This window comes from Alosa sapidissima, chromosome 8 (genome assembly GCF_018492685.1).
Source record: "Alosa sapidissima isolate fAloSap1 chromosome 8, fAloSap1.pri, whole genome shotgun sequence".
NCBI classification, from domain to species: Eukaryota; Metazoa; Chordata; class Actinopteri; order Clupeiformes; family Clupeidae; genus Alosa; species Alosa sapidissima.
Genome location: NC_055964.1, coordinates 25,366,820 through 25,383,452, shown reverse-complemented (window position 1 = coordinate 25,383,452; position 16,633 = coordinate 25,366,820). Strand labels below are relative to the sequence as shown.

Below are 16,633 nucleotides of genomic sequence, written 5' to 3'. Positions count from 1 at the left end.
GGACAAGAGGGTGCGTGTGTGAGGGTATGTGGAGTTCTGTTGACCTTCAAGCCTCGCTCATCCCACTAAACCCTGATCATTTCTCACACACACACACACACACACACACACACACACACTCTCACATACATACATACACCATCCGTTCCCAGCATAGCCTGCATGCTTCATCTTCTCACAGCAGCCAGCATGAACACTCCTGCATTCTCTCTCTTGCTTTCTTTCTTTCGTTCTCTCTTTCTCTCATTCTCTCGCTAACACACATGGTCACTCATTCATTTTCCCTGAAAAGATTGGTGTATGTGTGTGTATGTGTGTGTGTGTGTGTGTGTGTGTGTGTGTGTGTGTGTGTGTGCACTGTCATTAGATAACTCTTGGTTCCTAGAAGTCATCTGGTCAATATGTGTGCATGTGTGAGAGTATCTTTTGGACCAGACTTGTATCTATAAACAGAAAGAGGTCAAGCAGGCTGATAAAAGAGGTGCTGGCATATGACCTGCATTGTGGACACTTTCAGAACGCATGTATGCGTGTCTGTCTGAATGTCTGTCTGCCTGCCTGCCCTGGACATCACCAAATCACACACAAAGGTAAATTCATTGAATTCTTCGAAAAGGTTGTACTCGTAGCTCATTGTTTCTCCACGGGGACTGAGCCCTCTGTCCAGCACACACAGTCCTCCACCAGTGAGTGTGTGACCGCTGTGGTACGAGAGACGTCAGATTGCCAATAGCCTGGACGCTAGCTCATTAGCATCTCCCACCTCCCTAATCTGTGAACATTATGCCCTGCTGCTTAATTAGTCTATCAGCGTTGGCCAGTGGGCACCGTCTGTTCTGGCCCCTGGGATATTTATGGGGGATGATTATGGGGTATTTGTGGAGTAGAATATTTGTGGGATTGGGATGCAGAGGCCCTGGGATCGGGGTGTGTGTGTGTGAGAGAGAGAGAGCATGAAGCATGAGCAGAGGGCCTCATTCCTGTGGTCCCACTGTAGAGTACTGTATGAGCAGCTGCAGCCTATCTATCACACAGACACAGACACAGACACAATCCACCTGAACTCAGCTGACCTTGCATACTATACAAGCCAACTCTTACATAATCCAGAGGGACCCCAGAAACACACACACACACACATATGGACACACACACACACACACACACACACACACAGACACACAAACACACACAGACACGGATACACACACACACACACACACACACTTGGAGCAATTACATGCTTCATGTGATGTAAAATGGGTGACTCAACCTTTGTGTTTGGATTCCCTCTGACCAGCTACTACTGAAGTGGTCAGTTGGTCTGTAAAAGCACTTTAAGAGGTGTGTGTGTGTGTTTGTTGGTGCGGTGTGCGAATGGAAAATAGACCACTGCTGTTTATAAGTGAGGCCCATCTCCTGTGCTCTCCTGTCATCACTGGAGACATTCACTTACATCCTGTCTACACACACACACACACACACACACACACACACACACACACACACACACACACACACACAGACTAGGACACTAGGCCAGCACATACTGTTCTAATACAAAGCCTTACAGAGATATATCAAACACTTTTAACAAGTACTTTCTGCCATTAAACTTGGCATTTACTAAGGAGCTCTATAGTCTCTAATGCGCACACACACACACACACACACACACACACACACACACACACACACTCTTCTGTGTTCTCGCTCTCGCTCACACTCCCACCCATCCAGGAAAAGGACCCTCTCAAGCGTGCATGCAGATATATGAGAGATATATATCCTATATATATGTGTCCTGTCCTGGTCTCCTCTCGTCCCCCCTCTCCTCCTCTCTGGCGCTGGCCGGAGCGAGGACAGGAGACCAGAGAGAGCAGGAGGAGCCCAGCGAGGGAACCGGGGGTGGGGGGGGGGCGCAAGTGTGAATTCCTTCCTAAATGTCAGCCGTCTTCCTCAGCGGCAGAGTCAACACAGATGTGTGGAGCGCTCGCCACGGAAACATTCCTCCTTCCACTCGTCCTCATCTCTCTCCATCCCCAGCATTCCTCCTTCCACTCGTCCTCATCTCTCTCCATCCCCAGCATTCCTCCTTCCACTCGTCCTCATCTCTCTCCATCCCCAGCATTCCTCCTTCCACTCGTCCTCATCTCTCTCCATCCCCAGCATTCCTCCTCTGCTCCTCCATCCATCTCCTCTTCCTTCCTTTCTGACCTCTGACCTCTCCACGTCTCCTCCGTCTCTGTCTCACTCACCTGTAGTGGTGCATCCAACAGGAGGCCAGCGCACTCCAAGTGCATAGAAAACCATGTTAACACATTAGCATTCAAAGTCAGACCTGAATCGGTATTGACGTGGCAGCAGCCAAAGACTTGCACAATCATGCACACACTGGAGTGTGGGGTGGAAATAGAAAACGGTGGAAACATAAGTAATGAAGTGAATCACGCTCGGGTCTCAGCGCCGCTGTGGTCAGCTTAAGAGTCCAAGAGTCCCACCTTTCTCTCTCTCTGTGTTTGATCTGCGTGTGTTGATGTTAGTAGAGAGTGCATCAGTATGTGTATTCTCTAAGTGTGTATGATCTGCGTGTGTTGGTGTTAGTAGAGAGTGTATCAGTATGTGTATTCTCTAAGTGTGTATGATCTGCGTGTGTTGGTGTTAGTAGAGAGTGTATCAGTACACTCGTCTGCTGACTCGCTGGTGTTCTGCTCTCCAGCTGTCTAACTGTTTGTGTTCATTTGTTCCCCAGGTGGAGTCGGAGCCAGCCATGTTCGTGGTGGAGCCCTCCGTGCCCAACGGCTCCTCGGCTAAATCCCTGACCTCGGATCAGTCCCGGAGCTCGTCCACCATTGCTCGGGCCCAGGAGCACACCATCCGCGTGGTCTCGGACCAGTCCCACGCCTCAACCGCCCCGGCCAGAGCCCAGGAACACGCCATCACGGTGATGACGGAGCAGTCCCACGCCTCCTCTACCTCCACTCACGCCAAAGCTCAGTTGGAGAGCAGTGGGCGGATCACTGCAGAGCAGCTGGAGGCCATTGAGGATGAGTTGCTGCTGGATAAAATGGTACATAAACACACAGAGCTCCCACTGAGAATCAGCTAGTCAGCCATGTCTGTCTGCTTTATATGAGCATACGCCCGTAGAGATCTGCACCAGTGAGCGAGGAGTGAATCAAGACGGTTGTTGCACTTTGGATGGGCTCAGTTGGGGAGAAATGTTTGCATCACACCCTTGATCACTGAATGTTTTGTGTATATGGACTGCTCTGTAACAGTGTGATGCATATGGGAAATTGTCATTTTGTGTGTGTGTGTGTGTGTGTGTGTGTGTGTGTTTTCCTGTGTTTGTGACAGCTTGATGAATCCAAAGACTTTGAGGAGCGCAAACTGATCCGTGCTGCCATGCGGGATCTTCGGAAAAAGAAAAGAGGTGATAACCCCCCCCCCCCCCCCCCCCCCCCCCTCCTCTTCCGTTCTCTTTCCCCTTAGGCTATCAGCCATATGTCCTTCATCCGTCCCTCACCCTCATGCCCTGTGCAGTGCCCATGTGCTGTAGGCCTGCTGGTGGTGCGACGTGCCACATGCCAACCTTTTCATCTGTTATACCCTACCTCCCTCTTGCTCACCCGCTCTCTCTCTCTCTCTCTCTCTCTCTCTTTTTCTCTCTTCACTCTGAACTCAGAGGCCAAACTGGGATGCAGTCAGGAGGAGATCGGTAGGGAGTGGCAGTGTGTGTGTGTGTGTGTGTGTGTGTGTGTGTGTGTGTGCGTGTGTGTTTATCTATCTATGTATGTATGTGTGTGTGAGTGTTTGTAGTATCATTGTGCTTGAAGATGTTTGGAATGTTTTAGAGTTTGCGGTTTTGCCTTTGCACCCTGTGTCCACCTTGTCTGTTGTCCCAGAGACGAGTGTTGAGATACACATTTACTCACGCACACACGTTAGACACTGTGGTTGTATTTTTATAAGTTAGATTATTTCATATGTGTGCTATGTATGTGTGTATTTTCTCATATGTAACCCCAAGTTCACCTGTGGTGTTTTTCACAAATGTGTGTGTGTGTGTGTGTATGGGGCCACCTGAGGCCCTGTCTGTGGGTTCATTTCAAAGCCACTGTTAAACCAGGATCTGCCCATGAATGTGTGTGTGTGCCAGAGAAAGCACAGATATCTTTAGAGGAGAAGGACACACACACACAGACACACAGACACACGCGCACACACATACACACACACATACACACACGTTTAAGCCTAGTTCACCCAGAGCTCCAGCTGTCCTCTGCATAGAGAGCCCTCTGTTATGGAACACCTAGTGTTTGTGTGTGTGTGTGTGTGTGTGTGTGTGTGTGTGTGTGCGCCTGATCTCTGTTGTATTTAATACCTCAAGGCCCAAAGCACACAGCACACCTAAGACAGGAGACTCTGGTTACGGAAACTTCATCCCTGTGTTGTGCATGTCTGTTTTCAGAGCACGTGTTTGTAGCTAATATTTGGGAAGTATTACGCATGCCTGTGTGTCTAAGGCAACACGTCCAGTCTGGTTTTACCGTTTGGTTTGTTTTTGTGTTTGTAACATTTGCTTTCGTTCTGTTATTCCTTCTGTGTCTGCATTCTCTTATCCTGTGTGTGTGTGTGTGTGTGTGTGTGTGTGTGTGTGTGTGTGTGTGTGTGTGTGTGTGTGTGTGTGTGCACTCTGGGGTGCTTCAGACCTCCGTGAGAAGGAGCGGGATCAGCGCCTGGAGGAGCTGAGGAAGCAGAGAGAGGAGCGTGCTCAGAAGGGCAAGGCGGGAGAGATGGTCACCAAAAAGGTGGAGAAGTCAGCCGACGGCTCGACAGTCAGCCAGGTCACTAAGACCAATCGCTTCGCCCACTCAGGTACAGCCTCATCGGTCACCCTCTACAAACACGAGTGGTCACCCTGAACTCCTACAGTGCAGTACTTTTTCCTCCACCCACAGTTGCTTTCCAAGAGAACGAATGAAAACATAATGTAATGATTAAAATATCCATGTCAAAGTGAAAAACAAGGCACTGACTTAAAGTTGGAAGGAAAAGCAAAATCTTTGATCTTTTGAAAGTCTACCACACTACTGATCCTCTGATCCTCCTTACACAAGAACAACTTCAACAGTTTTGTATTATGAGACAAGCTGCAGAGGGGGGTGCTGACGAGGGACTTGATTGTGGACATGATTCAGAATGACATTCACTCATTATGGTCTCTGTGTGTGCGGTGCAGATGACGGCAGCAGGTCATCCCGTAGCAGCGTAATGGAGTCCAGCTATGTGCAGAAGACGGACAGTAAGTGCTCTTTGCCCTGTGGGTGTGGGAGTGTGGGTGTAGAAGTGTGGCTGTTTGATGTGTGCATGGCTCCACCATCTTCATCTCTTCTCCTCTTCCTCTCTGCCTCAGAGGGGCTGCTCCAGAGTAAATCCTACAGCTATTCGTCCTCATCCTCCAGCTCTGGGAAGAAGGTTGGTAGGTGAGTACCCACAGTGCAACAGACTTTAGTGTGCGTTGTCTCTGTTGTACCATGCACAATATATTACTCAAAATCACAAATCTGTTTGTGTGTGTGTGTGTGTGTGTCTGTCTCCTCTCAGTGTGTTTGATCGTGAGGATGACTCCGCAACGGAGCGCCGACGGATTGAGAGGAGTAAGGAGCTGATGAGGGCGCAGACGATGCCCAAGAGCACAGCCAATCAGGCGCGCAAGGCCATGATGGAGAAGCTGGATGCAGGAGGGTAGGTCCTTCATTTACTCCTGTTTCCACCCTCCCCATCATGCAATAATCATTTGTTCGATCGTTCTCTCCATTCATTCATTCGTTCATTCATTCATTCTCTCTCTCTTTCTCTCTCACTCGCTCTCTTTCTGTCTCTTTTCCCTCCAGTGCGGGTAACCCTGCTGTGGCGCGGGTGAATAAGGTGCAGCGCTCCACCAGCTTCGGTGTGCCCAACGCCAACTCCATTAAGCAGATGCTGCTGGACTGGTGTCGTGCCAAGACTCGTTCCTACGAAGTAAGCTGCCTGCCCGCTCCACACTCCCTTTTTCTTTCTCTCTCTCTCTCTCTCTCTTGCAACCTCCATCTTTATCACTCAGTTTTTTTGTATACATGTCCTGTTTCCTCACCTCTCTTTATCTTTGCCCCCTCCCACCCCTCCCTCTCTCTCTCTCTCTCTCTCTCTCTCTCTCTCTCTCTCTCTCTCTCTCTGTTTCTCTCTGATTTGTGTACAGAATGTGGTAATCCAGAACTTTTCGACGAGCTGGTGTGACGGCATGGCCTTCTGTGCGCTGGTACACAACTTCTTCCCCCAGGCCTTCGACTACGACAGCCTGAGCCCCGCCAACCGCCGACAGAACTTCCAGCTGGCCTTCAGCACAGCTGAGTGAGTAGAGTGTACACACACACACACACACACACACACACACACACACACACACACACACACACACACATGCCGTAAGTGCATACACCTCTGGTCTTGTGTGTTCTGTGCGTGTAGGGGTCTGGTCTGATACTCTATGAACTGCTCTCCAGATGTGCGCTGATGAATTAATGTCTAATAATGACTTCAACATGACGACCTGGTGAAACTCTGATCTTAACCGTATGAACTCATCTGACCCCTGACCTCTTTGACCTTTCCTCCTGGTGGCGGATGCCTGCGTGTGAGTGGGCGAGGCTGCCGCCCTAACCAGCGTCCCCCCCTAGGGATTGTCCTACTCTCTGACCTGCAACCTAAGACGTCCCAGGAATGCCCAATGTACCTTTTACTCATCTACTACATCCCTCCCTTCATCCCTCCATCCTGTCCTCTCGCCCTTTTTTCCTCACAGGTGCTTGTCATCCGTTTCTCTGTCTGTTTATTGGTCAGTCTCTCTTTGACGGCTCTGACCTCTGTCTCTCTCACTCATAACTCCCTGCCATTTCCTTACTGTTGGCTGTTTTCCGACCAATCCACCAAGCTGCTGTAGATGACACCAGATCAGGGTCGTGTGTCTCTTGCATGCCTCTCTGACCATCACCCTTCCTGCATCTCCACCCAGAATCCCCAATGTACTCAGGCATACTGTCCACACACACACACACACACATACACACACACACACACACACACACACTAGGTCTTGGTGAGAAAAGACAGATAAAGATGATTTCCGCGGATAGCTCCAACATAAACACACTACTCTCTCAGATTAGGAATATTAGGACAGTGAGGAAGTGTGGTTGTGTGTGTGGGGGGGGGTTGTGTGTGTGGGGGTGTGTGTGGTGGTGTGTGTGTGTGGGGGGGGGGGGTTGTGTGTGATTGCACATGCAGCTGTTGTAGAACAGGTCATAGTCCATCCCTCATCTGTTTCCATGAACACTAGTTTTAAACACATGCACATACACGGAGACACTTTCGCCTCCAATTCACTGTATATGTCTTTGTGTGTGTGTGTGTGTGTGTGTGTGTGTGTGTGTGTGTGTGTGTGTGTGTGTGTGTGTGTGTGTGTGTGTGTGTGTGTGTGTGTGTGTGTGTGTGTGTGTGTGTGTGTGTGTGTGTGTGTGTGAGAGAGAGAGAGAGAGAGAGAGCGCGTGTGTGCGATGTGATGTGTTTTACTGTTCTTTCTGTGTGTAGGCTCTAGTGTACAAAGCATTGTTGTTCTATCAATGTGTGCACTTCACATGACGCACTTATTAGCCAAAACACACAACAAATGTAATGGACATCGTCTGATGATCCATTGGACATCATGTTGTGTGTCTCTGTGTGTGTAGTTTGAAAGGCATGTAAGCACAAGTTCTGTTTATTTCTGTGGTTGATGAGCATGTGGACACATGTAGTGTTTGTTGACACTGAGAATATAATGTATCTTTTTTGTGTCTCCCCTTTCTCTGTCTCTGTCTCTCCTGACACCTCTGTCCCTGGCTGCTCACGCTGTTTTCTTCTTCTACGGTCTTCCATCCTCCTTTTCTCTTTCTTTTCCTTTTCTGTCATTTGTTTTTGTCTTTCCTTTTCTCCTCTACATTTCACCTGTCTCTCTCCCTTTCCTCTCTCTCTTTCTCCCTCCCCTCCTCTCTTCATCTCTCCTCTCTCTCTCCCTCCCTCTCCCACCCTTGTGGTGGTGGTGGTGGTGGTGTTGTGCTCGGGGCACAGGGAGCTGGCAGACGTGCCGTGTCTGCTCGACGTGGAGGACATGGTGGGCATGCGCGAGCCGGACTGGAAGTGCGTGTACACGTACCTGCAGGAGTTCTACCGGGGCCTAGTGCTCAAGGGCCTTGTCAAGACCAAAGGCTCGGCCTGACCTGACGGGCCACGCCCCCACGGTGAGACTGGCACCACCCCGTCGCCACAAAGCCTCGCCTTACAGATGAAGAGCTACATGTCAACAGCACTTTTGTCATCAGTCACTGGCTCTGATGGAGTCAGAGTTTTCTACTAGCCACTCTGTTGGGAGGGGGTAGAGATTTCTATGTGTGTGATATATAGACACATGCATGGAAAATATTCATAGTTATTTTGTTGAAGTATACTAAATGAATTTAGCACGCCATTTAATGTGTGCTGTTTGGTTGCTTAGCAACATGTGTTTTGTTCCTTGTGCAGGAACCCTGAGAGAAAGAGAGAGGGTGTGTGTGTGTGTGTGTGTGTGTGTGTTGCATCATTATCCTAGCCACCAAACATGGCCATGCAGATCAGATGGCAGTAGGCCATAAGAGTCTGCTCTGTCTCCCTTCAGCACTTCTGATACACAAATCTTCAAATAATACACACATGCATAGAAAAAACCAGCACTGTCAAAGAGGTGTATACAGTTGACTAGTTATAGTTAATCAGGTGGTCATGTCATCATTACCGCCCGCTCCTGTTCGCTACAGAGAGCAGAGCAGAAGTACGAGACGCAGGTGTCCAACTGTTCCATTGGTAGAAGAATTTCAGAAGAAGAATTTAGCTCCTGAGACAATCCAAGGTAGCACAACACTACCAGGCACACAGAGTGCCCAAAAAAGGATAGTCAGTGGATTCTTAGAGGCTCTTGCCTTTATTCTTTGCACAGGACTCATTTAGTTAACTCAATCCTTATTCTCTTAAATGGTCCTGTCATTTGTAATGATAAAGGGCCAATAGTTTGCTGGTCAACTCCATTGAATGGTTGCGCTTAGACTTTTCAGAGCAGTCCTATTCAGTACAGTACCTATACAGTATACTTATAAAGTACTGTACTGTCCAGGCAGTCTGCCATAGAGCTAAGGCTCCATCTAGTGGACAATTTCAGTAATAGCCTTGCAGTTTCTCCAGTTGGACATCCTGGGGTTTCCAGCTGCTTTTTGGATGACTCTCAGACTATAGGGGTTGGACTTAAGTGTTAACTGTTCTATGTCAGGCTAACTTATTGCCACCTCTTGTGTCTATCTTCTCTTTCTTCCCCATCTCCTCCCCTGTTCTCTGTTTTTCTGACTCTCAGGGAATATGCTAACTGCATGCCTCTCTTGGAGGTCGAGGACATGATGATTATGGGGAACAAGCCAGACTCCAAGTGTGTGTTCACTTATGTACAGTCGCTTGTCAACCATCTGCGTCGCGTCGAGATGCGCTCTCAAGCACAATCTGACATGTGACCTGCCCACACACACTTCCTTCATACACAGAGTGACGCTGTTTTTAAAAGAAAAGAAACTAAGTTATTTTATTGTTTTAACCTCAAGAGAGCAGTTCCCTCCCAACAGTGATATCAGGACTAAAATTAAGATTTTTTTTTAATAAGCAAAGCTAAATGAACGATGTGTGTACTGTATGTAGCTGTACCAGAGGATAGCAGAGGGCTGTGTGTATTTTAATTCCCTCGCTGATGCTGTATTTGATGTTATTTAGCATCCACAGGCGTACATGTGTTAAAGAGTAACATGCAGACTTGTTCTGTTTCCTGTGTTCATATTATTGGATGGTGTTCAGATTCAGATGTTGTTATTATTAGTTCTTGTTATTCCAGAATGTTGTTATTCCAGGATGATTTTTATTTAAATTGATACGGAACACAGGTGTGGAGCGCAGTTGGCCACACTGCGGACTTGACATCACACTGCTGAGACCTGACGTCTCAGCCACTGAGTGAGGTATTCTGAGAGAGAACTCCAGATTGCAGTGTGGGGTCTTTAGCACACACACACACACACACAAACACCCTTGCACAAGCATGACACACTCACTCACACTCGAGTGTCTATTTATGGTTGGATTGTTTTGTTGTGTGGGTGTACAGATTCACGTTGACACATTTCACATACTTTTTGTCATCCCAAAAATGGCAGACTACTGCCACAGTCCAAAGCTAGTGGAATCCCTTAAGTGTGTTTGTATTTTTATATCTCGCTCACAAGAACTGTGGGGAGCCGTGAGCAATAGCTATGGGCCAGCTTTTTGGATTCTATAAGGAGTATGAAAAATTAGCTCTGTTTGTTTTGTAAAGAGTTTAGCATCCCAAGGATAGCTGCAGTGAAGCTGGTTCTGAATCACTACCGTGTGCCGAGTCTGTCCCTCACTGTTAGTAGATTCTGTACATACTCATAAAGATTGCTTAGCGCTAGCGCATATCCCTCTCTGAAACACGTCATTTAACCATTAAAACATACTTTAAGGAACTAAACATGACTGGTTGTGGTTTTTATTCACATCTTTGATAAAAACAGTTCTTCACAATGTTAACCACTTTTTGATTGACAGACTTTCCCAGCTTTAAGTGAAGCTAACCCCCCCCCTACCAAGACAAGTATCATCAGCCTCAAGCCAATCCGGAGATTTTGTGCTTGAGGCATCATTAAGGTCTTGAATAGGAGGGACTGTAGCTACACACCAGCCCAGGAAGAGTATTGCCATACATCTAACACGCACACACACATTCTGCGTGTCGACATTACACACCCCTCTACAATCTCACACACTCACAGAGGAGAGAACACACAAATGAATCATGCACATCCCAAATGAAGAGCAGTAACGTTGGGAAGTATATGCACTGTGGACGGCTGAGGCAGATTATGCTGCTGATGAAGGCGAGTGGTCTAGGGGTAGGAGCTGATGTGTGGCCTGGATGTGTGGAATGTCGCACGGTCACTGCGTCCGAGGTGATTATAAGTCGGGGTGCTGAGCGTCGGCTGGTGCCTCGTTCGGAGGGGCCTGGTCCTCGGGGAAGGGGCTGCCTTTGGCGGGGGAGAAGCGGAACTCCTCGGGCACCTCGTCTTCCTCCTGGGCCTTCTTGTAGAAGCCTAGCTCAGCCAGCAGGGTGTTGATCTCCACTCGGGTCATGTCTGACAGAGGGATGCGCTACAGGATAGACACAGTGACTTCAGGTGGGCCAACTACAGTCACAGCTCGAGGTCAATCAGTTCTGAATGCAACATAAACTTGAATTTCTTTTATAACTTTCTGAACCTTGAATGCATGCTAGTGAACAGACCAATGTGTTTACTATTACTAATAAACAGTCCACATCCCAGTAAAAGGACATTTCCAGCCTAACCAATCTATCACTGTTTTTGATTGATTCAGTAAGGCAGCGGCTTTTTATGGGGTCATAGTGGACAGCTCCCCCTAAACAGACAAACACATTCAGAGTTCTATTTGTATGTTTTTGCAAAATTTCTTGTAACCAGCTATGATGTGAGATGAGTTAAGAGATTCCAGTTTGTGTTTTCCTCATGTCTTTATTGTTACTACTAATTATATATTAAAAAAAAGAGGAGTCACTCACGTCCAGTTCCTGATAGTAGTGGTCAAGGAGGACAAGCTCAGGATCAGCCCCAGGGATGTGCTTCATAACCAGGTTATGACTAGAAGAGAACAGTCAAGGAGAACACAGAACACGGCAAGAGAACAAAAGAACACAAGGCACAAGCAACCCCGAGCTGAAGTCAGAATCTGTGCTGAGAAATTAGTGATTTTTTTTATCAGGATAGAAAGATTACATTACTGTTTGAAGAGAGTGGCCCCTGCTGGTTTAACTGAGTCATTGACATTTGAGGTATTTCACTTTTCACAAAGCCAGTCCTAGATGTACCCTGGAAATCCTGAGTTCTCACGAGAGCACAGTGGAGTTGTCTCTGTGAGACACTCTGGCAATGAGCAATGATGCACATTACTTTTACCCCTTGCAAATCGGCGTGTCTGATATAGGTGGGCCAGAGGCGAGCTAAACTGATGACGACAGCGCTGCAACGTTGGAGGTCGGTAAACATTGGTCGTGGTGTTATCCAATTGCGTCTAAGTCCGGAATCATTCAGAGTAAACATTGGTCTAGTGCTATCCAATTGCGTGCAGTGAGATTTTCAAATGCATGCTTGGTGCCGCCCCTCAAGTTGGGCCATTACATTGTTCGTGGCCATACCGTTAATCTTTCTAGATTACCAGGGTCTGGATTTTCCAGGCTATCCTAGATGTGTGCAAACCTGATAAGACAACTTAATGGTGTAGACATTATAAAGTATAATGAGCTAAAGTAGGCCGATGAGTCCACTTTGAATGGATGCCAACTCAAAGGGTGTTATCTTGGTGGTATTTGAAGACAGCTTGAAGAATCAAAGTAAGGATACTAAAGAGGGATGTCTTGGGTCACAAAGGCCTTGACCTAAAAAGAGCAATGAAGATTATAAAAAATGAGATGGCAGCAAGCTATGATTGAGGTTGCAATGCAAACAAGTGTAGTACTTGTTTAGTTACCTACCTCCCTCAGTCGATTCAGCTGTCATCCTCCGCATGTCTGCAAGAAGAGATGGGAATAGGATAAGAATCCCACTCACAGGTGTTGCATTGCACACATGTTGAATACCCTTACACTGATTATGCGCTCAAATGCCAAAGAAGGTCACGTGACACCCATGAGCCCGGAGCACACAGATTGAGGTCAGGTGTGAAAAGATTTTCTACAACGACTCCCATCTCCCATGGTACGGTTCGGTACTCGAGCCTCTTAAGGACAGCCCATGGGGGATGTCTTTCTCTTTTTATTTAGGTCTAGACAGGGTTCCCGCGGATCCTTAAAAAGTCTTAAAATGTATTAAATACAACTTTCGGTTTTTAAGGCCTAAAAAAGTCTTAAATTGACTGGAATGTCTTGAATTTTCGAAAAGGAGGTATTAAATGTGTGTATGGGACTGCCAGCGAGAGCGAGTGAAATGTCTCCATCCGGTTTCGTGTAATTGTGGCTCTAAGGCTACTGAAGGAAGTGTAGTGGTTGCAGAGTGAAGATGTTTTTCACAGGTGTCGTTAAAGGTGTAAAAATGGTAAGAATATGTTAAAATATGCCTTACGTTTCGTGTTGTAGCCGAGGGCTGAGAGATACGTAGGTAGCCTATGCAAGCGATAGAGCCTAGGAGCTGGTAAGCCAGTTAGCGATAGGGTGGCCTACGTTCGGATTTGGGCCGGACAGTTTAAAAGCCCTGTCCAGTGCAGCCTCAAGCCGGACGCTCATTTGTCCTCCTTTTTGGAGCTGCGCTGGGCTTCTAGAATCTTTGCTCAGACGCAGCATCGTTTCACAAATTATGGACGCGAAGACTGCTGGTCAAGTTATGCGCGGTGCTTCTGTCACTTGTCTGATAATTTGCTGCGCAATTTATGAAGGAACCACAGACCGACAGAGGAAATACACATTAAGTTGATCTGTTGCATCTCTAGCGTGTTTTGCTGGCCTAGCCTAAGTAAATATCTGTCTAAGTTATAATAGGCCTACCTGTAATATCTGTCTGCATCTTGTTTGCCAGCCTTTCCCAGTACTTCGCAAAAGTTGTGAAATATAACCGCATATTATTACACTTAAGCTTTGGTTGGTTTAAATACAACTGATATGCAAAATGTAAAGAAGTGGATTAACTTTGATTTGCTGTGCTGCATATGGGACAATAGATGCCTGGTAAAGTTAGTAGGCTTATTAAAATATTTAAATAGTCTACCTTTGAAAAAAAAATTGAAGGGAGTCCAGTCCAGTACACATGTTTGGCAAGTAGCCTAGGCTAGGCCTACTACAGACACAGGTGAAGAACAGCCTCAGACAGTAGCACAACCAGATATGTACAGCCAGCTTCAAAAGCAAGCAGCCCAGACCCTAAAATTGTTAGGGTCTGGGCTATTATTTTTTTTTTGCCAAAATGTATTTGGTAACGTCTGTAGACATCCAAAATGGGGTGGGTGTTAAAATTAGTAGAAAAAAACTACTGCATAAAACAGTTTTAAGTTGTATCTTTTTTGCCGTGGTATAGTCTTAATTTTTCCATTTAGATGTCTTGAAAAGGTCTTAAAAGTCTTTAAATTTGCACTTGGAAAATGTGCAGATACCCTGCTAGAAGAGACATTTTTCTCATGCTGTGTTCTTCTCATGACTGCTTCTCAAATTTCATCTTCCGGTGAGAAATAACACCACAGGCTACACTCTCCTTTGTGAGAGAACACAAAAGAGTGGGACGCTGAAAGATATTGAACTGATAAACTAGACCTGCTGGAATAATAAAGCCACCTGAAAGTATGTTTTGCCATGGTTTAGCAGCTAGCCTACACAAAAAACGAGCTACTAAACGTCAAAAACAAGACCAGTTCAAAACATTACTATCATGCTCGTTTTGTTCTTTTCCAGTAGGGATTAAACAACATTGATAGATAGATAAATGATGGATACTTTATTGCTAATGATTCCACCTAACGAGTAACGAATATCAGTCAGTGCGTATCCCTAGTTTATTCTCTAACTCTCATAGCAGGAACTTCTCGTTTTGCCCATTCATTAGGCTACTGAAACATTAGCGGATAGCTATTCTTCTATTTCCGAGGATTAGCAGCACCAACGGTTTTCCGGTTCCCTCGTGTGTGTCACATATCCGTGATAGTCCATAGGCTATGTCGCCCTTATCGTAGGCTACCTTATGCTAAACCATGATTTCAGCATCGTCTAAGTGCGTGGAATTAATTAGGCTAGCAGCTATGCATCCAAACGCAACGAAACACCTCAGTCTCTCAACCAGAACGTAAACTGTTTTCCAAAAGTAAACGAACTGTTGTTCTGATGTGATGTGGTTGCTGCAATCCTAAAAGGATATCAATTGCTTAAGTTAACAATCACATTGGCCTACTTGCTGTCCCTTCCCTATTACCAACATCACAAATGAATACTACCCATACCTCTACTTTAGCCTTTGCCAGGCCTTGAAGCTTCTGCGGGTCCAACTCGTACGCAGAGCGCACTGCCGGAAGCAGCGCAGCCAGCACGATCAACCACATCTGTGCAGCTGTGCGAGGATCAGTATACAGTCCGTCTGGACACTGACTGACCCTTGTACCGACTATCCCCAGTCGTTATGCTCACGCAAGAGCTCAGCTAGCTTGTCGGCAGTCTCACAACTCTGTGAGATCTATGTCATGTCCGGTGTCTTCGCCACGTCAAGCTCCCCCTACATCTCACGGAAGCAGAACGCAGAAGTACACGTCACCCACATAATCCCATCACTCACTCATCAGTCACCACAGGATGCAGGATACAGGATAAAACATAGAATTTGTGCTGTCTGTGTCTGCCTTTGGCGAATGACAGGCCGTCTTTTCAAGAAGCTTCTGGCTAGCCTACTTGATTATTGGTCTCGACTCGTCAGTGTTGCTGAAACTGAAAATAGATCTCAGCAATAGGCTACATTGCTGTATTGTCTTAGATTACCAAACACTCATCCAAAACAAAATAGTCTAAAAACACACAATAACAAATGGAAAAAAAATTGTTTATTAGATGTGTCATTGGGTAAAACGCAGTTTTGAACATTCTAACAGAAGATTCTGTTCCCCAACAATGTGGTTCTACAATTCCATGTTGAATTCATGTTCGATTTCCAACTAGTCTTGTCTATGCCCTTTTTTTGTAACTAAATATGGCTTTATGAGATTGGCAGACTATCACATTCTGTTTCAATTTACATTGTACACAACATCCCAACATCCCAACCAATTGGGGTGGCTCCCAAGAAAAACAGGTTGCTGCTATACTGCAGGGTATTGTGTAGGCTACTGCACACAATATGCTTCACTTATGGTATGGCATAATCCTGTGTAACAACATTTCAGTCCAAGTATAAAGCTATAAAGAAAAATGACATTTAATATAATAGTTATATGCATTTGGATGTAAGTGTTGGTAATTTATAATAGGCTGACGAAGAGTTTTTTCAGGAAGCTGCTTGTAGCCGGGGTATGTTCCCTTATCTCAGATTTTCCTGTCTTATAGTTAAAAATAAAGTAATGGATTTGCATTGGGTTCACATGCAACAACTCAGCTTTGTTTGAAAAAGCAATCATTCAAACTCTGATTGCATTCTGACAGTTCTGCCAGTCATCATATCTTAATAAGTTATATCTCAGTTCTCTGTTATCTCTGTTCTTGAAATGATAAATGAACAGAGCCCTCATGGCCTATCTGAATCTAATTCACTTTTAAAGAATGCTAAATAACTGGTTCTAGGTCAGATTTGAAAGCATGCAGCTGCAACAAAGGGGTGGTTCCTTCTGTACCCACATAGACACAGAAGCTCACCCCCAACAGCACAGTTTGAACTTCATTAATATTATAGAGACTCCCTGCCTTATTACACAAGCTGCAAACCCCCTCACA

At 46.2% G+C, this 16,633-nt stretch overlaps 2 protein-coding genes across 5 annotated transcripts in view; one reads left to right on the top strand and one right to left on the bottom strand.

Annotated features, from left to right (window-relative positions):
• smtnb (smoothelin b) overlaps positions 1–10,642 on the top strand; it is a 56,414-nt gene extending 45,772 nt beyond the window's left edge. The window contains exons 11-21 of one of the 4 annotated variants that reach the window (XM_042100752.1): positions 2,753–3,070; positions 3,361–3,436; positions 3,689–3,721; positions 4,717–4,884; positions 5,249–5,311; positions 5,423–5,492; positions 5,614–5,754; positions 5,904–6,030; positions 6,248–6,399; positions 8,155–8,324; positions 9,464–10,642. In XM_042100752.1, the coding sequence (XP_041956686.1) occupies positions 2,753–3,070; positions 3,361–3,436; positions 3,689–3,721; positions 4,717–4,884; positions 5,249–5,311; positions 5,423–5,492; positions 5,614–5,754; positions 5,904–6,030; positions 6,248–6,399; positions 8,155–8,302 (1,296 nt within the window). In that variant the 3' untranslated portion in view covers positions 8,303–8,324; positions 9,464–10,642. The remainder of the gene's footprint in view (positions 1–2,752; positions 3,071–3,360; positions 3,437–3,688; positions 3,722–4,716; positions 4,885–5,248; positions 5,312–5,422; positions 5,493–5,613; positions 5,755–5,903; positions 6,031–6,247; positions 6,400–8,154; positions 8,325–9,463) is intronic. The other 3 variants (XM_042100751.1, XM_042100754.1, XM_042100753.1) reach the window with 3 other exon arrangements.
• Positions 10,643–10,644: 2 nt separating this feature from the next.
• Positions 10,645–15,413, bottom strand: selenom (selenoprotein M). The gene is made up of 5 exons (XM_042100796.1): positions 15,160–15,413; positions 12,716–12,751; positions 12,585–12,619; positions 11,747–11,825; positions 10,645–11,319 (listed from the first exon to the last, which is right to left on the bottom strand). The coding sequence occupies exons 1-5, from the start codon at positions 15,256–15,258 to the stop codon at positions 11,125–11,127; spliced, it is 444 nt and encodes a 147-aa protein (XP_041956730.1). The 5' UTR covers positions 15,259–15,413; the 3' UTR covers positions 10,645–11,124.
• Between the last annotated feature and the right edge of the window lie 1,220 nt (positions 15,414–16,633).